This window comes from Bombus affinis, chromosome 5 (genome assembly GCF_024516045.1).
Source record: "Bombus affinis isolate iyBomAffi1 chromosome 5, iyBomAffi1.2, whole genome shotgun sequence".
Lineage (NCBI taxonomy): Eukaryota > Metazoa > Arthropoda > Insecta > Hymenoptera > Apidae > Bombus > Bombus affinis.
Genome location: NC_066348.1, coordinates 16,232,198 through 16,259,503, shown reverse-complemented (window position 1 = coordinate 16,259,503; position 27,306 = coordinate 16,232,198). Strand labels below are relative to the sequence as shown.

Here is a 27,306-nt window from a genome sequence, read left to right as displayed (position 1 = left end):
GAAAAATTCTTCCTCGAAATAGATATACGATTATGTGCATATACACAATAGGCTCTCGGATCCATTGCAAACGTGTTCATTGGAGCTACGATTTTGTTTTTCCCGATGCACACTGTCAAACGATCTCGGAAAACAAATGCAACGTTTCACTTGGTAACCAGACCCATTAGTCGCAATTTGGACATGTCAGGCGCCCAATGAAGGCGTTACAAAAATTTCCAGTAATACACCAACAGGAATAACAATGTTTTCCCGGGCCGCCAAGTCCATCGTGAAAACTATCGGTCAGCGAAAATATCATGCTGGTGAAGAGAACATCAAGGTATCTCGAATACTATGAAAGATAAATCGAGCATACAGCGCGTCTTCGGCTGAAAGACATCTGTCGATCAGACGATTCGCAGTTAAAAAATGGAAAATATCTTTTCATACTCGAATCGTTCGTACAGTCGGCGGTGATTGGAGGCGCAGGGGAACTAGGACAATCTCTCTCGCAAATGTTGAAACGAACCTCGAAGCTCGACGTACTCGCACTGTATGACGTGGCCGCGTTAAACAAACGATATTTAACACCGATGCAAATCAAGCACTTTAAGGACAGCAACACCGCCGCGAATACCGCCGTAAGATTTTCGTATTTCCTTTATCTTCTTGTTCGTAGATCGCGTTCCTACTGAAATCTCTTGAATTGAAATTTCCAATAGAATTCGCGGATGCTGACGATGCTGGAGAAATCGAGATCGAATAGGAGCGGCGAACATCTGCAAACATCGTACTTCTCGAATCGTGTGTCAAATGCGAACCAGGTAATTCAACATTTTCTACTAATATATATATATAGAGAGAGAGATAAATAATAAATAAAACAAATAAAACAAACTAATGTATCGTATCGTACAAAGAACGCGAGCGAAGAGCTCGTCAGAAGCCTGCGTCAGCTGCCCATCGCCGAGGAATGCGCTACAAATCGGTTTGCCGGACCAACGATGGAATCGCAGGTAAGAATCTTTGTTTAACGTGTATTTCGCCGAAGGATTGACAAAATTTCGGTCGAACATGTTTGCATCGTAAATCGGTACTTGAAACGAAGTCGAGTTCCGCGTGTATTAATACGATTTAAACGCGATGGCGCGTCTCGTCCACTTGTAATCGCGTCGATGGCGACCATTGGATGAGGAGGAGGATAGGGATGAGAAGCTGACGAGGCGGCGCTAAAATATTCCACCGGTTGACAGAGTTTCGTGTGATTTTTATACTTGGAAAGATGGTCGAAAAGAGCAAAGACGAGTTGGCGCGTTTATATTCTCGCGGTGCAACTCGACGACCGCAGACGTTCCGAAAGTTTGAAATACAAGCAACGTCGCGGAGGCTCGAGTCGACACGATAAGTTAATTTTCCAAAGATCAAAGAAGAACGTCGATTAGAGTTCTGTTACGAAACAGAAGGTGGTGGGTGTAGATGTAACTCGTGAAAAAGAAAAAGAAGGGAAAGCATCGAGGGATTGCTTTTGCCTCGAATCGTTGCTCGGCTAACGGCATGCGGATCACGTTCGTGCGTCGCGCGCCTCTTTCTCCCATATCCCTGTCCCCTAGAAAATGCATCATGACGAGAGACGATGGACGGGGCTTTGAACACGTTAAATCCGCCAAATAAACGTCCAAGTATTTGTGATGTTACTTAACCCTTTCGCTGTTAAAATTCCTAAAATTCCTTACGATCGACCATCGCGTTACGCTTCTTTGTTGTACGAAGTTTGCCTTGGAGAAAGTGTTAATCCTTCAATAGCGTGGTCGGAGGAAATATAGCCGAAGCTTTGATTTGCTCGATTTATTCCATTCTAACGCTTGTCGCTTATTAGACAAATATATTTTTGCGTGTGTGATATAAAAACTGCGGCTAATCTTGACGAAAGGCGTTAGAGCAATTATTATATTTGTTTGAAAATTGGAAAAAAGTTAATTTTTGTACGGCGAAGGAAAATATTGGAATTCTATTAACACTTTGACTGTCACGTTGGTCGCACACGACCGGCCACGGTTTCTCCTGTAACGCCACGGTGGTCATCGGTAACCGGAGCGCTTCGACTTCTTACAATCGCAAAAATTGTATGAAAATTGACAGTTAGGGCATTTTCAATATAACCGATAAATAGAAGATACTTTGAGATAAAAAGTGCCCCATTGAACGATTAAACATTTTTATTAGAACATCGATAAAAAAAAAAAAAGGGAACAAATATTGCATCTAACGGTGCACTGTGTTTGCATCCAAATCTTTGAAAAGGAATCTACGAATATTATTCTAAACACAACTTAGAAAATAATCGCAAATGCTGTTTTATAATCGTACAATTGAAGTTGCAAGTGTGAACATACCTTGCTATTATATATAGAACGAGCAAATACCGTTTACTAATATCAACAATATATTCTGCACGTTTTGCTCGCGACGAAATAACGAATGCCAATGGTTTGTTGAAATAAACGAAGCCTTGTTGTAATATGTCGCTATCGACCGTTATCAAGGCGCCGCTGTGGTCACCCGTGACCACCAATAAGATAGACGGTCCATTGGGGAAGAACGTTGTCTCGCATCATCGATTTATTATTATTTTGCCATTATATGCTTTGAATAACAAAAATACTGCCGTGGCTTTCTGAGCGAAACGCGTGATTTCAGCGTGGCAGTCAAAACGTTTAAACGTAAAGAGGTAAAACGGTAATACGACACTGTCAAAGGGTTAATTACCATCCTCTATCCCCTCCTTTACCTCGAGGAATTATCCAAAGAGAAAAGTATAGAAAAGAAATGTAAAACGTTTGATGGAAAGAGCCAACGACCTTGAAATCGTCTCTCCGTCTCTGTTCTCAGGGGAACCACGCGTGCGCTAACGATCTGCGAGGTGCTAGAGTTCTCGGTGAAATGGGGCCCGCTACGTTCCAGCACAGTGGCCGCATCGTTTCCGAGATCTGTAGACAGTTTCCCGATTTCGTGAACTACTTTGTCAAGACTCGTTCTAATAACGACGACGTCGCTTCTACGCGACGATGGTACTCGAACATCGCGCTATCTCGCAACGTTAAAAGCGAATTAGATTCGAGAAGTCCGATCGCCGAGTTTGCTGCGCATTTCGAGAAAGCTTGCACACGTAGAAACACGGAGAAAATTTCCACGACGACGAAGAACAGCCATATGCTAGAGAGAATGGATAACAAGAATCGTTCGACGAAGAAGGATGGCAAACAATTGAACACGACGTCGTCGGAGCAAACTATGAAGAAGAAATTGTTTAAAGACAACGAGAATCGAGCGGCGATGCAAAGGTGCGATAGGAAGAGAAACGAAGCGAGAAAGTGTAACGAATCGAAGATCATAGAGAAAACGACGACTAAAGTGGAAAAACGATCGAGCAACGTAGAGAAGTCGAAAAACTGGACGATTCCGGCTGCTTTGTCGGACAAAAAGCCTAAGATGTTGTACGGTTTGGTTCGACAGAGACGCAAACCCCTTACGAATTTCTTCTCGAGATTCTTCGAGGTTCGGAACAACGACCTCGCGCACGATTATTACAGCAAGTTGGGCGGTTGGAAAATCGACAGGATCGATTGCGCCGCGAATCGAAAGATACCGAAGGAATCGAGTCGGGATAAATCTGATAGAAAGAGGAGTTATCGAGAGAATAGATCGAACGTTTCGACTTCCGTAAGCGATTTAGCCGCCGGTCCGTTGGAAGGAACAGAGAGCTCGATGATCGTGGAGAACTTGAGATCTCTCGTGCGATTGGAGAATCGAACGATGGTACAACGGTCGGCGGAGAGTTCTAGTTGCGACATAATCGAGGGAGGAGTGACGACAACGAGCAACAGCGAGTCGGAAAACGATACGAGCGAAGATGGTTCGAGACAAAAGATATCGTCCAAGATCGCCTTATTCCTGGAGAATTTGAAGATCAACGGACAAAGATCGCATTCGCTATCGAGTCTAGTTTCGTACAATCTCGAGTCTCTGTTCACGGACGTGGAAGTGGCACCGATTTTGAAGCACCCTACCCAAACTTCTATTTTATTCTCGCCCAGCGACAGCGACTGCAAGTCGTCGATAAAAGACAAACTGAAGAAAATCTGCGGCAAGAAGAAGTCGAAAAAGGAAGATGAAATATGTAAAAAGAGAAAATGCAAAGGGGTGGATGCGGTTAAGAGTTGCGGTAAGAAGAACGAACCGGCAGCGTGCAAGAAACGAGACGAGTGTAAGAAACGAGACGAGTGCAAAAAGCAGCCAACCTGTGACGAAGACGTCGAGGATCCCTGTAAACCTTGCAGATCGGAGGAACACCACGGGCCAACGTGCAAAAAGTACAAGGAAGAAGCGAAATACGATCCTTGTGACAAACTTTGGAACGACGAAACTCACGGGCAACGGTGCAAGAAGCAACAGAAGAAGAAGAAGACGACGGCTGATACGTGTTGCCAGAAGAAGGAGGACAGTTACGAAACGAAGAAAAAAGAGAAGCTAAAGAAAAGCGAGAAAGCTAAGTGTCCACCGGTGATTCGGGCACCGGGATGTCCTCAGGACGACGATAAATCGGGTGGAACCGGACGCGGATCTTGTCGAAGATACTCTACCTTCGACTCGAAAATTAACGCGAATAACGATTCTGATTACAAGGATATTTGTAAGACGGACGAGTCGAACGACGTTTCTATCAATTCGCAGGGTAGTCGGCAAGAAAAGACGAGGAAAGTTGGTCTTCTCGACTCGGATGCCTTTGACGTTTCGTGTCGTTATCGTAACGAGATCTTCCGAAATTATCGAACGTCGGTTATCTAACCGCGAGTATTCTCGCGTATATTTGTCCCGATATCTTGGAATATTCGAACGAAAGTTATATGTAGCGTGCGTGAAGTTATTGTAACGTGAATAAACGTATTTTTCGAAAGTCACGTATATAGCTCGATTCCATTTTATCCACACGTCTTTCTTTCGTACACCGATTGTTTAAAGAAAGTACAAAAAAATCCATCTGTGTGCTTTACTTTTAATTCCAGCCGCAGGTTACGCCAGACACCCTGGCCAGACACCATCCGAACGGTAACGCTGTCCAAGTAAGTTTCACACAAAAAAGAAAAGACAAAGTATCTTTGTTTAATACATTACAGTTTATCATCTCTCGAATCGGTCGCGAGCACTCGATAACGATGATCGAGCAGCGCGTGAAACCGTTACTCGTCGCTATGGCTCCACCTCCCTTCTGCCTCTTCCTCATTTCCAAATTTAATCGTGAAAATTGAAAAAAAAAAAAGAAAAAGAAAATAAATCAATCGAAAATGTCGGATCATCCTCTCTCCCCGCAGAGGGCGAGCATCGATTCGCTCGGAATCGAGGGATCGAGCGCGCGAGCCTCGGACCGAAGAAACAGGGGCCCTTTGTCAATGACCTCTAACTCGATCTTCAACCACGTCACGAAGAACCAAATCCTCGACGGTCTCGCCAGTTCGTATCGAGACATGGTACTCTTGGAACAGGACAGAATCGGCAACGACGACTACTTCCCCCAAGGCGAGGAATACGAGGACGAGATCGGTTTAGACTATGGCCAACTGCAGAAAGAGTTCCCCAATAAACGCGTTTCCAGAGACGAAGACATGGATTTGCGTCCACGGAGTCGTTCGTACGATGGCACGTCGTTTAAGGATCTTTTCGAGTCGTTGTCGTTGAAGAACGACCCATCGATTCTCCTTAGTTTAAGCGTTTAAATGGCAACCGCTTGAAATTCATCGAAGATACGAGACATTTGTTGCCTATGCGTTTACCCATCGTTCGTCTGATATTACTATAGAAGATCGTCGTCGATAGAATATCGTTTCGCCGCGGATTTCGCCTTGCGATCGTGATAGCCATCTCCTTCGAAAACCGTCATTCTTTACTTTCTATTCGTAATACACGTTCGATTCAGTCGTGGGCGAAGGAGGGAGGTGGGCCAGAGGCAAGGCGTTTGCAACGAGCGATCGAAGGAGAAACGAGAGACCTAAGCAAAACGCGATATGATGTATCCAGGGTGTAGGGAGAAAGAGGCGGCAGCTACGATTGGGCGAGCCGGACTGCGGCGAGGATCCGCCGGATTGGCCGATAAAGAGCCCTTGCCATCCGCCAAAGGGCCCCTGTAAGCCCATGGGTCCACCAGGCTATCCCGCGAAACCGAAGCCGGAAAAGAAGCCGTTTTGCGTTAAGTGTCCACCCAAGAAACCGTGCAAAACGAAAAAATGTTAGGCATTGGGCGTCACGCGCACCGAGAGACAGAGGGTACGTGGAGATAGCGGCGGACTAAACGATCCTCTATCGATCAAAATCTCTGTTGTCTGCATCGTAGGCCAAATACGATTTAAACACACCGTTGCTGAGGCCTCTTCTCAAGCTTTCCACCGGGATGCTTGGTAACTTCCGAACCAGAAGTCGATACTCTTTGGGATCGTACGTTCTTAATGGGCGCAGTTGGCCGTCGTCGAGAATACCTAACGCGAGCCTGGCGTTCGCGAGGAACTTTACCACCACACCCGCTCTATCGAAGGGTAGCGAGAAGATCGTGCGTTTATCGAAAGGATTGACGAGACGCTTGTGGCAAGAGCAAGCGAGGTTCTTTCGAAACGATTCCATCCTGATGGGCAAAGCGCACGGCAAAAGGCCACCTCGTCCTCCCTCCAAACTCTCTTCCAAGTCAGTTCCCGATTGTAGCAAAGGCCAGAATTCGCGGAGAAGGTCTTGCAGACAATCGTACCAACGACAGAAGCCGTGTATCCCACAGGATAAATGCGTACAACCCGCTCCACCGTGCTCTCGCCCACGCCCGAAGAACCCCAAGTGTCCGCAGCCTGAAACACCTTGTCCACCCCCTTGTCCCATGCCTTGTGAAAAACCCGTGGAGAAGAAGTATCTGCCGCCGAAGATATGCTATCGAAAGTGTCCTCTGCCTCCGAGACCACCCAAGCCTCCCAAGTGTCCCAAGTGTCCAGCTCCGTTGCCGCCTCCACCGCCACCCAAGGTACCTCGACCACCCAAATGTCCGCCACCCTGTCCGCTACCTCCCGCACCACCGCCACCCAGGTGTCCAAAAATGCCAAAGTGTCCCGAATGTCCACCACAAAGGGAGTGTCCGCCGCCACCGCCTTGCGAACCTTGCCCTTGTCCACCGCCATGTCCTCCAGCCTACTGTCCACCTCCACCACCGTGTCCACCTTGTCCACCACCCGTTCCGTGTCCCAGACCGCTTCCTTGCCCACCTCCTCCTCCACCCAGAATCTGTCCACCTTGTCCACCGTGCGCGGAGTGTCCCAAACCTCCACCCTGTCCACCTCCGCCACCGTGCAGTCCTTGCCCCTGTCCTAAACCGCCACCACCTTGTCCATGCCCGAAACCCTGTCCACCTTGCCAACAAGTCGCCAAACCGCAAGTCTCCTGTCCCAAGGACGTCCCGTCTTGTCCCAAAAATAGCAGCAAAAATCCGCGAAAGAAGAACCGAAATAAGCCGAGGAAGAGGAGGATGTCTACTTATCACGCGGTATCTAGGTTCGCGCCTCCGAGCATCGATTACAGAAGATTCCACGTCGACTCGACGTTACTCGGTTCGTCTGACAAGTCTAGGAAATCCACAGCGAAACCACCCAGTTGCAAGGATTTGGAAGACATTTGCGAAGACAAGAGACGCAGCTGCGTGAAAGCTTGCGAGAGGAAGCCCGAGAAGAAGAAGAAGAAGAAGGACGTGTGTGCCGGCAGAAAGCCGGTAAAATTGCGGGAGAAGAAGAAGAAGGAGAAACAGGACGAGTGTGACGACAGGTGCCTACCAAAGGGAAAGTGCGAGGTGCCTGAAATCGCTAAACCGCCGAAAATGGAATACGGGCCGACTACTTGCCCAACCCCGAAGTTTGTCTCGCCTAAACCCTGTCCGGAAGTTCCTGAGGCAAAGTACGAGGTAGAATCGTGCGTCGAAATTCGAACGTCCGGTAAAGCGAAAAAAGAAATTTGCATCCCGCCGCCTCTTCCTGAACCACCGACGGACCCGGTGATTCTTTGCCCTTGTCCACCTCCGCCGAAAATGCACCCTGGACCTTGTCCTTGTTACGATTCAAAAGCGGTTAAACCGTCCAAGCCGACGCTGCCACCGTGTCCGCATAAGGAGAAATACGTTTGTTGCAAAGATCCGTTTTATTGTCCACCGGAGAGATTGGAGTGCAAGAGGCGCAAGCCTTGCGATCCCAAGAAAATGAAGAAGAGGAAGCAGAGGAAGGACAAATAGCGCAGGTAAGAGCCTTTCTATAGAGCGTGGCGCTTCTGTCTGCCAAGTTTCAAAATATCCGGTCTAACTATCCTACGCGATAAAATCGTCGATGTTTGAACCGTTGTAGCTCTCTAAAGGATAATCATAGAACAATCTTCGTGTCACGTTTATTTTCCTCGAAAATTGTACAATCGTTAGGCGACTGTCTTTCGAGGTGAATCCTCAGATTATTATTTAGGAAGCTATAAGCGGTCGAGAGACAGGCGATATTTTATTTTACTGCCCCGTATGTAATACTCTTTTAACGTTTAAACTTCTAGAGAAAGTGAATATCCGGACAATCGGTGAAAATGGAAAAGCCAGAGGAGGATCGCAGTTTCTCACGGGGTCTATCTGACGTTGATTTCCTGGATCGATGTTCGTCAACGATATTTTCAGTCGCTTCGTTCGTTGGCTCTCGCTTCGAGGATCGATCTAGCGCCGATCGAAATTGTCCTTCACCTATTTGGCCTGTCTGTGACCGCTGGAAAGATCCGAGGAACGAGACGCGGAGGGCGAACGAGCAGACTTGTTCGTGTGTGTTCTTTGTCGCGTGCCTGACGTCGCGCTTTCGTCTTAAATTCATTCGTTGCGCCGTCGAGTCTCGTCACGTACAGCCCCGACAATCGCGAGGAAGGTGAAAAGCCGTCGTACAACGTGGCAGACGTCTCGAAAATTCTTCGTCCGTTCGTAACCTCGCTGGAGGGTCGAGCTTCGTAACTCTAACCTCGGCTGGAACGACGAACCAGCCTCGTCGGCCACGCGACACTCGATATACATTCGATTATTTTTTCTAAGAGAAGTCCAAGTCTAAATTTGGATAGGCCTCGTGGCCGAGAACTGTCGATACTTTGCAGAGAAGATAAAAGGACACGAGGATGATAGTCGCGTGAACTAGGCTCGGGAAAACGCAGCAACAAAAATAATCCATGTAGTACTCGTCCCTGTAACCTGACCCAAATGCCACGTATCTCGATCGCAAGGCGAACGTTCCGCCAACGAAACGGAGAAAATCGTCGAATAAATCCAATAGCAATAACAGATTCTTTTTATTCGAATTAACCATCCATACTTTATCCATCGGACGGATGAATCTTTAATTTTTTTCTTGAAACGCATCTTAGAAACGATCATCGCAGTTACAGATTCTTGTAGAGTTTCTATGAAAATGCTACTTCTAATTACTAATTTATCATTAGTAGATATTTATGAACAGCGATGAAAATGTTAACCAGATACATTCGCGTCGATACAACGTCAGAGTTCCTAAGCAACCTCGTACCAACGAGAAGATCGGAAAGATTTTTCGCCAGATAACCGGCGAAGGTTGGAGAATCGAATTCGAGATCGGGAATGGTCGCGTCGATGTCCTTTCTGCGACGCGCGCGATCCGGAAACAATAAATTCCTCGGTCGATTCAACGAATTTGCGAGTGTCCGATCGCGTGGGCTCGTCTGAGCAATAGAGCACGCGGAAGGAGAAATTGCCATCAAAAGCGGTTCGTTACAATAATATCGACATTTATATACGAGTTGGCTCCAGTCAGAGGAAACGAAAGTGGGGGGTAGAAAGCAGGATGGAGAAGGAGGGAAGACACACCGGGGTTCTTATCATTTTATTATTGGGGTGAGCAGCCCTTCGTTCCAAGAACGACGCTTTACTTTTACCTTCCATTGTCTGTCCCCTCTCGTAAAGGCTTAAGGGCCGTTTCCAAACGCTCGATTCGATTATCATCCATGGATTCTCTTTTTCGTTCGTTTCAGACGCTTCGTTACTTTCCTTCTCGTTCTTCCACTCTTTCCAGAGACTCTCGAATTTATTCGTACGTAAAACATATTCGATAATCGTTCGACGAATCGAAACTTCCTTTCAACTTGTAACCTGACCGTTCGATAAATCTGTTTGATACGATCCGAGTCTCGTAAAAATGATTACCGTATAAACAACGTTAAAAGAGGATCACAGTGTTTGACAGAGGGCTGTTTGAAATTTCTCCCAGCGGATCCCTTCGATCGGTCGCGATCTCTGAAGCGGGGGACGCTTTTGCCCGAGTCTGTACCGTGGCAAATATCGCGAGTATTATCACGGACGTTCACCGTGATTGGTCGGATTCGAGGGTGTCCTCTCTTTTTCCTCCCTTTCGTTCGACCAATAAGTGACGTTTCCATTGGAGAAAGGGCCCGAAGGAAGGGAGCGCGACAGAGAACGAGAACAGGGGATTGAAGCGTAGCTGAAGGAGACGATGAAAGAGGAGGAGGAGGAGGAGGTGGTGGAGGCGGCGGAGAAGGCAGCAGAGGGTGTTTGGGGTCGGGGGTGGTCGCGAGGGTGGAAGCTGCGAGAGGGCAGAAAACTCCCCGCGTGGAAGAGAGTCGAACAGGTCGAGGCTGCGGATGGAAACGAGCGGGATGGATAAACTTCGAAGCGAAGCGAAGCGACTGTCCCCGAGGCTGATGCATAATTCAGGAATCGTCACCGGCGAGGATATTGCCAATTTGGCGTCGATGAAAATACGATCGGATTTGTCGGCTACCCCAGAATGGCTCGTCCGACGTACATCCAGTGAATTTAACACCTTCGCCCAACGTGCCGCCAGCGTACCGTGCGAAATTGCATCGGAGCCAATCGCCGGATCGCTCTAATATCCTCCTTGCTTTCACGCCGTTCTCCCCGGTTAATGGCTTCCCGTAGGGGCGCTTATCTAAACCCCGACGTTGTCCGCTCTTCTTCCAGATCGAGATTCGGCACCCGTGCACCTCCAAATTTCCCGAGAATCCATGAGAATTTGCAAACTAATCTTCACGGGGATGGAAACGAACTGTACGCTTTAGAGCTCGGTGTAAGGCTCCTTGTACACCAGGGACACACACGGTTCCTTTGTTATTTTATTTATCAAGTTCTCTGGATATTTTCGTTCGTAAGATCGTCCGACAAGAAAATGGTTTTGGTTTAGCAAATTAATCGCTGGAAACATGCAGATCGATTTTCGATAAAATTGACGTTGATATCTATCGATATAAAAACACGATTACACGCGTCTATCTATTTTCATTACATCACTTTAATTCCAGCGTTAAAAAAACGTAACCATGTACACCTTGAAGATGTTGTCAAAAGTGACGTGGTGTGCGAATCTAAAAAAATGGCAAGTGCACGATCTTTTCGACTATTTCAGACAAACCTTTCACGCCATTCATATTTCATGCCTAACTAGGATTTCCATTTTCGAGAAACGCTTCCTTCCATCCTCGCTGATACTGATCGATGGAAGATTATCGGTTCCTCGTTGGTTTTCTCGTGAAGATTTTTCGAGGGTGTGTCGCGCGGCTGCCACATCGGGGGGATGATCATTGAACGTTCTACGATTTTCCACGAACACAGGGATGCCCGACTGCCATGAAATATTTATGGACCAGGACCACCGACGTACAGTCACGATGAAAAGAATACATTCGCCGTCGATTCAATTTGTCAACGCGCGCCGTTAATTACGTTATTATACGATCTTCTTAGATTCTGAAAGCGCCCGTATCATCAATAACCCATAAATACTTGTCTCGCCTCGTTGTCTCCGCGATGAAAGAATCTTTTCTAGGATTATCGAACGATTACGATTTTTTTTTTTTTTTTTGTGATGCGTCACGATATACCACGAAATATAATACGTATAATCGCTTCGATCATTTTGATCTTTTGCATTTGCGATTGCGGAAAGGCAATCGGTTGGTACTGCAGAAACTCGTAACTCAAAGATCTATATCTGTTTTATCTACGAAACTTGAAACACTGAAAATTCCTCGTCATACTCTTCTTAAAGCTGTCTTTACTATCTTAATAGGATACGAATACGTACGTGTAACTTTGGCTTATTTAATTGATCGAAAATCGATTCTGGAATATAGATCGGTCGGTAAAACAGCAAGTATCGATCGATTCGAAGATTTCTGTCGTGCGACTGTCGATCATTGGTGATTGCTTGCGATTCGTAATCGATAGAACCGACCGATCGAGAGGAACGGCGACGTGGAAAAAGCTTGATCGCAAATTTATTCGTCGGACAGAGTGAGGGCTCGCTGTCTTGGCCAGCGGGCACGAGAAGGCGGGAAGAGACCGGGATTTATGGCACCGGATGCGCGAATACGGTGGAACTTCCTTGTATCCGGTTTGGCGAAAACTTTTCTCTACGTACGCCTGTTCCATGTTTCCCCCTTTTTCCTACCATCCCCTCCATGTACACCCTAGAAACGCAGTTCTTTTACCCTCCCACCTCCTCGTTGGAATTTCTATCAGGATCAGCAAAAAGTTTGATAACGAGTAAACGTTACAGTCTCTGTTACCGAAATAAAAAGTTGCTGTTTTATTGAAAGAGAACCGCGTGCGATTAAGTAACGATCGTTTTCATCTTGTTTTTTACTTTCACGATCGCACAATGTTGAAGGATCCCCGAGAATCCTTAGAATTATTATTATTAACTATGTGTCTATCACTGGGAATAATAGATAAATCTGTAAATTTCATTTAATTTCTCTCATAAAAGTATGAAACCGGTATAAGTATCTGCAGTCCAAGTATCATTATTATTATTATTATCAGTATGTCTTGCAGTAGAAAGATATCGAAACAAAGATCAAACGTTCGAAGTTTCCCCCTCTTTTATGCCGGGGAAAGAAGCAACGACTTTTAAAACGCAATTTAAAACGGCGTTGCTTGTCGCTTTTGTGGAAATAATCAAGCACTCTCGGTGCTCCGGTGTCCCAGGTGATTCGATCGGTTCCTCGGATCGTGGAACTTTTTAAACCGGCGTCCGGTTTACAGGGGAGAGTCGTGGAAGGGAAATTCGCAGGCAAGGGAAAAGTGAAGCGATCGGCCGGGAGGTTAAATTAGATTTCGTACTTCCGAGACGCTACAGGAACCTTAAAAGAGGAGGTAAGCGTGGACAAACGTCCTCCATTTTCCAAGAGCTTCGGAGTTTCTTCGTTTCCTCTTCACCCTCGGCCGTTCCGCCCACCGAAGAAAAGATTTTTTAAGAGTATCTTTAAATTTTCTTACCACGTACTCTATTCACTGTGATTATTGGTACAGATACAGTATCCAAATAACTTTGATCGTTTCTCCTTCTCTGATCTATATCGTAGCGCATGTCGGAATAATTTTTTGGCTATCGATTATCTATATTCGAAGTGCGCGCATTTTTCATGTTTTTGGTAAAATCGAGAGACACGAACGTGCTTTATACGTATATAATGACAATGTTTGTCAACTGTTCAGTTGTTATTGTTGACAATTGTGGATCTTAATTGCCGAAATAATAGTAAAGGAACACCAAGGTTACACTTAGAAAGTATATTAAAATAGTTTTGCATCTATTTAATAAACGATTTCCAGGATCTTCGTCGATATACATTTGCACGCGTCTCAGCGCTTCCTTTGTCTCAGCATCTTCCATACCAGACTGTCAACGGAACAGTTACGTTCGTCTGTTTTTCGAGACACATATACTTCCACACCATCGTATTCGCATACGTGTGTCACTACTACGCGACCAATCTAGTCTGGCACGCAAAATTATACACATCTCAATAGTTATATCTATAACACGTGTGAAATATTCATAGTAGAATATTTATTACGACGTTTAATATAAATATGAAATAAATTTTTATTTATGTTACGTTTCTTTAATTTTGTTTACAAGGATAGAAAAATGTACAAACATTTATAATCTACTCGTTGGACAAAGCGAAACACGATCTCGCGATTTCAATTTTTTGATTTACCGGAAGAATTAGAACCTACCCCAATAACGTAACGCCAAAGTATCGAATGACCTTCCTCCATCTCGAAAATCTATTACCCACGAACGTATACTTCGTCAAGGAGGCTCTTCATGGTTGCACTCGACCGGCTTAGCCGGCTCTCCTCTCGAAAAGTCGAGGGGATCGCACCCTCGAAACGTAGCCGATGCGAGTGTCAATTTCTCGTCGCTCGTGGGACCGGCGTTCACTTGGCAGTCCACGCGAAGAAAGGGTGCGCTCGCCAAGAAAATTTTAAGGACTCGACTTTCGAAACACTGGACACGTTATTGTGTCCAATGACAAGCACTGACGAGGAAAGGCAACGAAACGGTGAACGTGCGACCCGGAACTTTGACTTCTCGCCCCGCAGGCTAATGTCGTTGACGAACCAAACGGAAACGAGTGCTGCACTTACAGAAACGAGTAACGCGCAAGTGCAGCGCAAATACATACGTTCGACCGTTCGTCGAAGCGTTGTAAATGAAAAGTCCTGGAGTATCGTCGGAGAAATTTGCAAGCTGTCGCATCGAGCACTCCTGGGAAGGGCGAATTTCCTTGAACATACTCCGAGTTAAGAAATAGTTAATGCTAGTCGATAATACATACGAAGCAGTGGATAATTAAGGGAAAAAATACACCAACGCTTCCCTTACTCTCGTACTCTTAATAAAATAAAATCGCAGTATATTAGTTAATATACGGACGAGTGTACGTCGACGCGATATATAAAGCTTGCAATAAAGCCAACTAAAGTTAAAAATACCGCGTTGTATTTTAATTCATTTTCTTCCGCAAACCATCAATATCACACGCGATGCCAAACTTTCGAGCGATAGTGCATATCCAGGCCGAGTCACGAGCAACCTTCGACTTTTTCCACGGTACCACGAGCTAATCACCGCCCCTTAAGCTTATCCGTCCGTCCGATTACGTCGAGCGGCGGAAAGCTGACCGGAAAATGAGACTTCGATAATCGATGCCCGGTACATTGGCTCGCTGTTAACCCCTTGATATTTAACCTCGTAATTAGCGCGATGTCAGCCATAGCAGGGGTTATTCCCAAGTGTCGTTGACGAGTCTAGTTGCACGAGTTCGTGTTTTACGTTCAACGGAAGCACACCTACACATACAACCCTTCCCCTGGTTCATCGTGGCGCGAGAAAGTATTCGATGGAGGATGGAGGAGGAATTGGCGCGTTATGAGAGAGAGAGACGAACCGATTCGCAGCCTCTGCAACCCCTCCGCTGGGGGTTTCCGCGGTAGCGTGATTTTCTGATTAGCAGCGGGTCGACTGGTTGCGGTTAACCGTTGTTAGGTTACCGCTCGATTGGTATGCATGGGCTGGGACTCGTGCCCACGGTACAGCCCCTGAACCCAACTAACCTTCTCTCTCTCCTACGCCACCGACTAACGGCTACATCGGCCTTGCTATACTTCCTCGCCTCCTGGATCGTTCGAGTCCGTTCTCTGGTTTTGGTCGACTCTGCTCCAGAACTTTTCGTCCCCAAAATATCCACCGGATTTCGATATTCCTCTAAAAATTCAAATAGACGAATGTATTTACGCAGAGAATTATCGATGCGTGTTCGAGCTGTGAAGCTCTACGTGTCTCGAGACCTATGACTGTTGTCACGAGTCGGTAAAAATAACCACCTACTGGTTACGCGAATAACGTACGGCGACCGACCAGTTGGATAAACCGAAGCGTTGACTTTTCATCGTATCGCTCGCCAGTGAGTACTTTGCGACATTCTGTCAAAATAATATCATTTTTCCTGTACTCGTGGTCTAAATTATAAACTGTTGGCAGCCTTTCAAAAAATAGCCATCTATTTTAGTAGCGCGAAGAGTTCGATAAAAACTACAAAGTATAATATCATGGTAAAATTATCCTCTCAGGAGGATGACAGTCGTGTCTGAGCCAAGCCGCAATTTTTCTAGTCGCAAGAAATTTTCTCTCGGAGGAATCTTTCTCTTCTGACTCTTTGGTACTTCTGCCAAGTAGACTAATGTAGCCTAGCGAATGAAACAGCTTCGCAATTTATAGAGAAGAAGTAGAATCTGCTTGATACTTAACGTGTCGTATGTGTCAAGGATAATCACGATGCATCAGGGAAACAATTACATACTAAGTGTCGGCGAAACGATAAGAATTACGATTACGTCGAATCGTTCGTGACAAGTCGTAGCCATTTTTCAGCGGTTGACTTCGCTTTGACACCGCGCCACTCGTCGACCCTCGCCGCCGTGTAACGCGCGTTACAAGAGGGAGACAGAGGTTTATGTAACGACCACCCCGTCGATACACCGTATCGAGTATAGGCGGGACGAGGATCGAAGGATAGGGTACCGAGGGTACGCTCGAGACAGAAAGAGAAAAGACGAGTCGCGGTGGCTCGTATGAATACCTAGCAAGGAGTTGGAGAGATCGGGGGGTTACAATTTCCCATGGATAATGGCACTTTGATTACCCCGTGACGCCGTGCGTCCTGTCAAGTGGCACGCCACCCATAAATGGCCAACGTGGAAAAAAAGAAGCGAGGAACCGTCAGCTCGTCTGTGTACAGGGTGCATTTTTGAACTTGCTTCCTCTTCATACAGAACAGAAATATTATTTATTTATTCATTTATTTATTCATTAAAAGAGTATAAAGAACCCTTTGGTGTACGAGTTAATATACAATCATGCTAATAACGTATTCGTGAATAGAATATGAAAAAGGAGCTATCTAAAAGTGATATGTAAATGGAAAAAGTCAATCATCCCGTAGAACTCGAGGAGAAAAGGAAGTGTTGAGTCGGGTCAAGAAACGTACGAGCCGATCAATAGTCAAACTGATAAACTGCATCGCCGTTCGATGAAACGACGTACGACGATGTATCGTTCCAATGGAAAGAAAAAAAAAAATGAAGGAACAGGGGAGAAATAAAGGGTTAATCGTCAGTACATTAGCATAGGAAATTACGTCGCGAACATCGAACCACTTAGAATTTTCATCGCGTGGCGATTACTTCCTTCCGCTCGGTTTATTCTCTTTCCCCATGCGATTTCGAGGAATCAGCACGTAACGTGCACACGTAATTTTTCGTGGAACACTAAAGATCCGAGATAAAGCGTACTTCTATTCGTTTCCGCGTGTTCCTCCTCATCGATATTTCCGGGTCACCCGGTGCGTACACCAACCATCAAACTCGTAGTCTGTACTCGGCCGTTAAATACACTATCGAAGAAAGATTTTCATTTCGTGGAGCTCGAGTGGCAGCGCTCGCTCGACGGCTCTCAAACATGCAACTGGTAGCGAACGATTCGGTGGCGCAACTCGAGTGCGTCTTTTATCGAGGAGGGTTTCGCGAGTTGACGACGAAAGCCAGTGAAACGACCATTGAAAGGTCGCCGCTTGGAAATGCTTGGGCCCCGGAACAATCGTACTGTGGCTATGAGAACCTAACCACGTCAAATTCGATCAAACGTTTCGTGGTCGATCGGATCGAAACTTTTAACTTTCCGAGTCCTCTTGAGGAACAACTCGCCAAGTAATAATATCACTGAATTGATAAATCACCAGTTATAAATTAGAAATTTCTTGTACATATTTTTAGAATGGAAGAAGCGAAGAAATGTAAAATGTCCAATTTTAGCGTTTCTTCGTTTCTCGAGATATACTCGAAGGGAATATTTGAAGTTAGGTTATATCGTACTGGCTATCGCGAAATGATAACTAAATATTTCTAATTTAGCGGAGAAAATTAAAAAGAGCGTGAAAAAATCAGTTTCGAAATGGTACGTAGGACGTTTTCAGGAAAAAGGATAGTAACGCGTCTGTTAAGCGTAAAACGCTGATGGCAGAGACATTCAAAGAGAAGAACAACTCTCTTTCTAAACGATACTTTTAAAAGAACGTCGAATAGATCGTCGTTCCAAAAACAAAACGATCGCTGATTTACGTACCGAAAGAAACCGCGAGCGAACCAGTCTCGGGACCGAACACTCTGATTTCTACCTTTTCGAAACACTGTAATTTCCTCGCGAGACCTCCGACGCCGAGCAACCTTCTTAATACCGGTGTCACGACTAATGATAGCTTTGTGAAAATCGCTAATAAGCAGTACTGCGAAATTTTCGTTGGTTTACTGTTTTCTGGTAACCGATCATTTGCTCGGTGACGCACAATCAGATAAACCTGGATGCACCCGTATCTTCGGCTTTTACATTCCCTCCAGGGGGAATTCGGCGATGCATCGGCAATAGAAACCTTCGAATACGTTTGACATCCAATTTCAGGCAATCATCGACAATTTTTGTGGCAGATCCTTCGAGTTTCGTGCTAATGCTTTGTGATCGTACGTTGAGCCGGACTCGAGGTTGTCTTACGCGTCGTTCGTGTTATTTTTTAACGCCTCTAGTGGCTACGAAAGATATTGTACCTTTTAAATATACGTCAAAAGCTATCTCGTATCTATTGCCTTTCGATAAGCCACTAGGAAAAGCGACGAAAATTCAGTTGGTCAAAATTGAAAGATTCGAGTCAAAGACTTTGCTTCGCAATGTTAACAGCATATCGTAAAACTCGTGGGTCGAAACGCGAATTCCTTGGACGAATATGCACGATATGTACTAGAAAAATGGTAATTAAGCGACTGCTATCGTACGAAATTCCGAAATGGACGCTTAACTGAAGCGATCGTCGTTTAGACTCGATTGGCTTTCCGCGATTTCGATCAGCTTGGAAACTTCGAAGAGAAGGATCGTTGGAACGCGCGGACCACGAAATGTGCAACGCGGTGGCACGTGTCGTCACGTGTCGTTGACTACGGTCAAAGCCCGATTTACTCCTGGCCTGTCCACGTGTCCAAATGAGCAACACTTTGAATAATACTCACGTTGCGCGCTCCACGGCTTCGACGCTCGAGTCCCCACGGACACGCCGCGGTGTCTCTATATTCTGTAATGCATAAATCAAGCACCGGCAAATGGCATTCCTCGATCGTGTATTACCGTAACACCTCACCGGTCCCTGTCGAATATTGGATACGCGGTTGAATAGCGTGGCGCCCGATCGCGATTACGTTGCCATCGGCAACCTACCGCTCTGGCGACTCCACGTTGCACTCGAAACTACTATATTCGTAATTATACAATTCGAACGTATCTCTTGTCTTGCCAGTGAAATAGTATTTATAAATTAAGTGATTTACGAAGTTGTCGTGTTTTATGCTTTACAAGCTACCAGTTTATTTATTTGCGGGAAAACTCACTAGTAAAATGTATATTATATTATATATTATATGCATACATATGTGTGTGTGTGGCGAGATACATAACTACGAATATTAACAGCGAGATGGGGACAGACAGAAAGAGATATCGAGTGATAAAAGAATATCAGTGGATGTACAAACATCGGCACGTATTAACGTGTTATTAAAACAGTTGAAATAATCATACGAACCAATGTAAATCCTTTGAATTCGAGAAACTAACGAAGCTTAACTCTTTCTGGTGCAATTTGCATGAAACGTTTTATCGTGACCGGTTGACTGTGCGTTAAACTGGCCCGTATTTCAAGTCATGTAATTATGTAAAACACGGTATTATCGAACGTTTGGTTTCGAGCGATTTAACTGACGATTCGAGCATAAATCTGTCTGAAGAAATCCGAGAAACGAGGAATCCAGGAGAAATCTCAGCTAATCGAAAAGGTTAGCCACGAACCAATTAAATATCCCGTGGATAGTTTCTACGCGAATTGTTCGCAGGTGGTCGCGTTGGTCGACGTTAATGGCAGTGCTACGAGGAGAACTCGATCCACGGGCGAATCGGTGCGGAATAGGAAACGACCGAGTTTACGATGGAACGCGGAAGAGCGGCTACCGTTGACGTTCCAGAGATTTTCTCCCAATTCAACCCGATTTTTCCTTGTTGCACGGCAGAATCATCCGCGCTTTCGTCGATCGAAATCGCACCTATCGACGATCTGTTACTAAAACTGTCATTTACTGAGAAACTTGCGCGTTTGCTCGGTCGACTAGTGAAACTTCCCGACGCAATCGACACGAATTGTAAATGTTATGAAAAGGATCGTACGATGCTAATTCAAAATTGTTGAAGTGATCACCACTTCTACGAAAACTCCACATCTGGTCTTTTTAGTTTTCTTAAGCGCTGAAGCCATCGACAGCATATAGACGAAAGAATAGCAGGAAGGCAGACCATGAACAGTAGACAGGCGACGTTTTGGCTTCGGGGTTTTTCAGTTATAAGGTAACACTGCTAGCGTGCGGATCTGGACCAGCTCAAATTGTATTCCTACTTATTATTACACTTCTCTATTAAATTAAATATATATATTTTCTACCTTACACTTTATCCACGCGTTTTCTCTCTTTATACATCTCATAACCTCAACGAAAATCAATGATCGAAAATGCTAATAAAAAATCATACGATGCATACGATGATAATTCTGAAAAATTAACTGTAAAATTACACCAACGAGTAGCTCCAAGTCTAGTCCAAGCTAAATGGCATACAACACGGTGTAACCAACTGGTATTGCGACTGAAACAACAGCACGATTGTATTCAGACTTCGACGACCATATTCTCGATCTCGAAGAGAATGGATGCCCGTAAAGCCGAGAGCTGCGTGATCGAAGAGGAACGGAAAGAGGCGCGAGGATGGATCAACCAAAGGCTGTACAGTAGTTAAGTAGCAACGCCACCATTCGAACGTCGAGTGTTAACCGTCAGACAGTTTACGAGGCGATTCGAAGCTCTTATCCGTTAAGAGCGAACACGACGACACGAGTGCGAAGAGGAGAGCACCCTCGATGCAAAATGGCCTCGATACGGCGAGGGAGAGGGTTGAGAATCGCGATACCGACGCAAGATGATGATTTTAAAAACACGTTGAAATCGCTGCCTCCGAATCCTTTGCAAACAGAAAACGAAAAATTCTCGATTAAAAGCCAGTGAATTCGTATGGCTACGAAAAATTTCACTACGAAAACGGAATGTAAAACTTGATAAAAGATGCTTCGTTGGAATATAAAAATATGCGCGAATACGTTTCGTAGTATATATTTCTTACATAATCTAATTGTTTGCTAATCGTTTCGAGTATCTAAATAAATAATCTAGCAGTTAAGAGGTGAAACATTTTTTAACGATCTTGGTGGACGCGCGAGGAGTATTAACCGTTGGAAGGCGGACGTTTGAGAAAAATGAGACGCGTAGCGAATGTTCGCATTTTCTTCTGCCCCTTTTCCCCGACTTATCGGAAATTTCCATGCGACGGTCACGTAAACGCGTTAAACTCGTGACTAATCGTTCCTCTGTCGGCAGACGAAAACGGGAGCGAAGATAATGGCAGCGCGACCAAATAGTTTCCGCCCAGGCGATCACGCAGCCGCGAGCGTTTTGCATACGTTTCGTTATCTAATGTCGCGAGGAAAATCAATCATCCAGGTTCGGACAGACCGATATAGCAGACCAGAGATCGTCGTTTTGTCACTGTTACGATTTGACAAAAGGAAAAGAAATGAGCTTCCAGCGGAACGATCCTCCCACTGTTGACGATAAATGTCACAGGCGAACGAATTTATCGACAGTACGTCGACGATAAGCGCCATTAACAAAATAACTAACGCTTTGTGTAAACGCTCAACGTCAGTCAGGTCTCGTTACACCGGAATTCAAACACAAGGCAAACGAGGTGTATTCGATCTCTTTGAAAGAAGGGCAAACAATCTCATCTACCATCGACGAGTACCGATTTACGAGCCTAGCGAAACTCGGAGCTTCGTGATTTTCGACCTTTCTGACGATTCTCTATTCTCTACTGTCAAAGATGTCGTCAATATTGTGTACGCACTAGGTTTTGCGAAGTTTTCCTGCAGAGATCCAAGTCGAATTCACTTCGAAGGAATGAGACGTTTATTTATGTAATCGTTTGGGTGGCGAACGGTTGGAGGTTACTCGACATTAGCCCGAAAAACTAACGACTTTAGCAAGAACTTTGAATACGACAGTTATTGCCAGTTTATCCTCGCGAAATAATGGCGCCTTTTTTCCTGCAGACGCAATAAATGAGCAGCCGACGACACGGTTAGTTGTTCGATGCTTTCCCTCTTCGTTTCTTCTTATTCTTTATCCGACTGCGAAAACAATCTCTATAAAGATTCTATCGATACGATGAAAAGAAAATCACAGTTCAAACAGTTGATACGATTGCGGGAACGTTTATTATGAAATTTCGAATTTCCCTAAAGTCGATAAAATCGATCACTTTTCATTAGAGGCAGTCGATTAATAATTAATGGTAATCGAGGAGTTTCACGGTGTATGTCTCAGGCTCGTTTGAAATGTATCACACCGCGCGGTTTCCAAACGGAAACCAGGCTACGTAGCCGAAGAGCGAGCGCGAGCAGGCGCGAAACCCGATAGCCTGATTTCCGGAAACCGACTCTGCGGACCACACCTTACGGGAATCGTCAGAACGTGACTAGTATGGGAACCGAGTTTGGTCAGTCATGATATTCATGGCCTGAGACCACCTCGGGGCCAACACGGCGACCCGATACCCTGCCAGTTATTTGATCTGAGGACTGCAAATTTGAATATTTCGGAAAAAGAGATTCATGTATATTTTATTCTCGTTTGTCGAAGGCGAAACGACATCGCGGGCGGTGTCGGGGCATGTGACTGGACGACACGGAACTCCGCTTCAAAAGGATCATCGACGAGTCAACCTATGAAATTCAACGTTGTCGCGTCACCAGGGATCGAAGAAAATTCCTCGAAAATTTCCTCTGGGCACGGTTACCGTGAACGTCAATCAATATGGACTTTGACGAAATTTCAATTCGATTCAGTGGCTACGAAAAGTATTTGTACGCCGATGTAATTATTACTGCGCTAATTAATTATGTCCAAGTACGTTAAATGTCGCGTCGTTTACTTTCATAGTATTTACTTTCGTACGAAAGTTTGATGCTATTAGAACGAAATGCAGAATACCGTCGAGGAAACACCTCCTTAGAAAATACGAGCGTGCAAGTACTTTCGTGGCCGCTCTACACTGCCAAGTGTTTCGAATCAATTTTGAATCGGTTTAAGTTCGAAAATCGACTGGACGATTTAGCTTCCTTTATTCGAAAGATGATTGCACGATCGTAGCGTCACGAACCGGAGACGGAAGAATCGGCGGCGTTAATCCGAACGCAAAATCGAGAAACCGCGAATTTCGTGTTGCGCGGCCGGTAAAGGAATCACGCGCGTCTCCGCCAGACTTTTTCGCCCCTCCATATGTTGCAAAAACGCATTATGCAGGCTGCACGCGCGTGCACTTCGCAGTGTTTCGTGATCTCGGTTGGCCAGCTGCCGGCCGGTGCTCTTCTTCCCGCTCCGGGCGTCATCGACCACCGGTGATCCTGTGATTTCCTCGACTGGCAGATTCAACAGGGATGAGAGCAAGGATAAGGGCAAAAAGAATACCGGATATCCGAAACACATGACGGACGAACCGCAACGCGATTATTCTCGCAACTGTTTTTCGGACTCACGCGAGTAAAATGAGAATGAATGCGCGCGCTCAAAGGGTTTCTCGAAAGTGCAGTCGAGTATTGTTACGGATATATCGAGAATGATTTCATTTGTGAATGCGTAGAACGGCGTATCCTTTAATTTCTTTATAAATGTTGGAAAGTAGAGTTTTATGCCTTTAAATTTTATTTCCCATTACATCGACGGATTGTTCTACCGTCATCCTTTGAAAAGATCAATTTCCTTGTCTCTGTATCTTTTGAAAGAAATATAGTTTTAGCGGTATCGAAAGCGTTTCAAAATTTCACACTATCGTCCATTCTTGTCACTTTTCTCAAAAAAACAAACTTGTAAATGTTACCGAAACGTTGACAAACGTACGTGAGAAACGCTGACACAAGAAATTATACGCTTCGCTTGTGAAAAGACGTCTAAGAACAAAAGGAAAGAAAATGTCTTTCGAGCAATCAATTTCCTCGATGCAGAAACCCCGAAGCGAATCGAAGCCCCGAGCAACGTCACGCGATCGCAAGTGACAATTACAAAGTCCGAATGCGATGCGTTTGTCGACGATATCCCGATCGACGTTCGGTTAGAATTTCAGCAATTCCGCGTCCTTTGGTAACGCGATTCGTCACGCGAGTTCGCGCGGCAACCTGTTCTCGGTCCTTTGTCCGGCGAGCAAATAGTTTCACACTCGGCGAATTTTGTCGAGCGAAAATTTCACGGTCACGAAAGTGGCGCCGGCCTCGCTGAGAGGCATCGAGGCTGTCGATGAAAGGCGGTTATGACAGGCCTCGGCTCTTGTTAGTTTTCTGCGGACTGTATCTGTCGTTTGAATGGGATCTCGCAGACACGCTAGCTCATTTCCGACGAAAACGTCTCGCGCTCGGACAACGATTTAGCAACTGGCGATTCGTTGTTCTTCGCCCTCGATGAGTCGATCAGTGGCGAAGCCACCGGTCACGCGAAACTTCCATCGTTAAATTTACCACCATTGTCGTTTTCAAACGAAATTGAGAATTAAAGCCCGATATATCTTGGAAAGTTGGTCTTCGTGGTTAAAGCTTAGAGAACTATGATCTTGGCAAGTTTAACGTACATTCTCGTTCATAGGCATTAGAACGTTTCAGAGGAAAATAAAACAACGAATTAACAGTTATGTCGAGTTGGCAGAATTGAATTAATTCAACGCGAATAAAATAGACGAAATCTAGCGTAGAAGAAATATAACGGAATATTTGATATAAATACGAATACATTAAGACGTAACAATTGCAATGGGAAATCTGGTAATAGGAATATTAAAATGGAATAAATCAACAGTCAATGGATGCGGTAGATATGGAATTCTAATTAATAGGATTTTTATTACAATACCGAACGAATGAGATCTTTACGATCTAAGCTTCCAAACGAGTTACCAATTTCTAAATATTTTCCTATCTTTAGAATATTTCCAATATTCCTAACGTGTATTATAATTTATCGGTTTTACCTCGTCTGTCTGCAAGTGTCCCATTACTACTTAAGAACGGAGGTGTATGTAACCTTCAAAGCTGTATGTCAGGCACGTTAAGGTCGAAGCTTGGTATCGACCCTAACAACTATAAAGCAAATCTTCCGGTTCGCAAAGTTTATACGAATGAAATTGCAGCGAAGTAGTAGGAAGTTCGCGAAACGAAATTAGTTTTCTGCGATTTGTCGCAGAAGCGCTCATTCGCGAGCAACTCTGCCGCGAATGTGGTGCTTAAAATTCATACGGTGAACTTCTCCGCGCTCAAAGCGACTCGATATCAACAGCTCTGTATCCCTCAAAGGCGGCGAGAAACGCGTTGATTGTTCGCGCGGTCGCGGTTTTAATACCGTCGAAGCTTCAGACGCCCGATTATGGATTCAAAGCGTCGCGCTTTTGGGGGCAAGCAATTCGCGCTTTCCTCGTCTCGCTCTTTTATATTCAGCCGCCGTGAGACGCTAGTAATTGGTACGAGCTCCTTGTCACCGACGAGACATTGCTACTTTAGAACCCATTATTCGCGTCGCTATGTTTCCTCGGCGTTATTCCGCGTATTTCCTAGTTATAACTCTTGTTGCGCGTAAAAAAATTCCTAATTGCTTCTTCGATCGTAGAATCGTCGAACACAGACATGTTCGTCGTGCATCGAGTAACATTAAAAAGAAAGGAATTCCACGACGATAACTACGGAAACCGATTCGAAGAAAGGAATTATCCACGGAGGACAACGATCACGAGACGTTTTCACCGCGATCGTCGTTTACCTTGGAATATCTTTTCGCTCGACCAAAAATTATATCAAAGAACGCGGAAGAAGTGGTTGAACGTCGTGATAATATCACGGGGTGAAGCTATTTATCGGTCTATGCCAACGTTTCGCAGTCGATCCTCCGAATCGTCCTTCGTTTCTTTTTATTCGTTCCTTGATTACTTCGAAATAAAACAGCGATTTCGGCCAAGTCTCGAAGGTCGCGACAATTCGACTTACGTAGCTACGTCTAATGGCCGGGGCAATCGAGGAAATCTAAGTGCGATCAAGCGGCACGTGACGGCGATATCATCGGCAAACGACTTACCATTGTCACGATATTCTTGCAATCGGTGTTCACTCGACAAATCACGTAGCGCATCAACATCGATGCTACTCCGTACGCTCCAGACATTTCGGGAACCTTGTTGTCGCTTCGCGAGCAAAACACATCTGTCAATGGACGACGAAGAGATCGAGATTCGAAGAAATTAGGAAAAAGTAAGATCTCGTTTCTTCGATCGAGCAAATAATTCTGATAGTTGGGATATAGAATCTCTTCCTCTCGGTATTCGTGTTTCATCGAGCGACCGGTGTAACGTAGTACTCGCGCAGATTCCAATATCCGTCGGGCAATCTCGGAGCAACCGGTCGACGAGCATCGAATCGAATTAGTATTCGGATATCCAGACAATCGCGGGTCTAGACTATGCATAGAAAGCACGAATGGCTATGTACGTACGCTTTGTATTTGTACGGGTGTCCAGTTCAATATCGGCTAGTCACGCGAAATCAAACCATCGTAACTACGAATGCACACAGTGCCCCGCCACACTACCTGTCCCGGCAATAACGACGATAACGCACGGCTGAAATGTTATTAATTTTAATGCTACGCTCGAACGAATCGGCCCGGATCGGCAGCGCTACCTCGTCCCGATGCAGACACTTTTCTCTCCTTTTTCTTCCTCCCACTCTTCCTTCTATTTTTTGGTTTTTCTTTCGCGTATTCGCCCGTTCTCTCTTCTATCTCTATTATTCTCTTCTATCTTTATAGGTAGAGGAAAAGGAAGTTTCTGGATTTTAAAACGCAGGAAAAAAGACGTCCACGTTAGAATTTAACTCTCTCAGGTACAGATATCATCAGACACGACGGTAGGACTTTTGTGCGAATTCTAACTCACAATAAACGTACCAGCGCGAATAACGGTACAGGTGGCTGGTGTAAATATCGTAAACACGAGTATCCGTAAATATAAATATCAGAAAATACACTAAACCTGTTTGTCTTTTAATTATTAACCATGTAAAATATAAATTCTTCGTACCAGTAGTAATAAGTACCGCTCTGTTACCATTTGATATTATTAATATACCCATTTCCTGACCCTCTTTCAT

At 45.1% G+C, this 27,306-nt stretch overlaps 1 protein-coding gene across 4 annotated transcripts; it reads left to right on the top strand.

The window, feature by feature from the left end:
- The first annotated feature begins 184 nt into the window (after window positions 1-184).
- LOC126915936 (uncharacterized) lies at window positions 185-9,106 on the top strand. 4 transcript variants are annotated; one of them, XM_050721079.1, is made up of 7 exons: window positions 185-322; window positions 450-623; window positions 705-806; window positions 903-998; window positions 5,046-5,102; window positions 6,055-8,292; window positions 8,590-9,106. In XM_050721079.1, exon 6 carries the CDS (start codon window positions 6,425-6,427, stop codon window positions 8,285-8,287), a length of 1,863 nt encoding a protein of 620 aa, XP_050577036.1. In that variant the 5' UTR covers window positions 185-322; window positions 450-623; window positions 705-806; window positions 903-998; window positions 5,046-5,102; window positions 6,055-6,424; the 3' UTR covers window positions 8,288-8,292; window positions 8,590-9,106. The 4 variants fall into 4 exon arrangements, with proteins under 4 accessions (XP_050577036.1, XP_050577038.1, XP_050577037.1 ...); XM_050721081.1 differs by lacking the exon at window positions 185-322 and having other exon boundaries at window positions 6,055-6,300; window positions 6,368-8,292; XM_050721080.1 differs by lacking the exon at window positions 185-322 and having other exon boundaries at window positions 5,352-8,292.
- The last annotated feature ends 18,200 nt before the right edge of the window (window positions 9,107-27,306 follow it).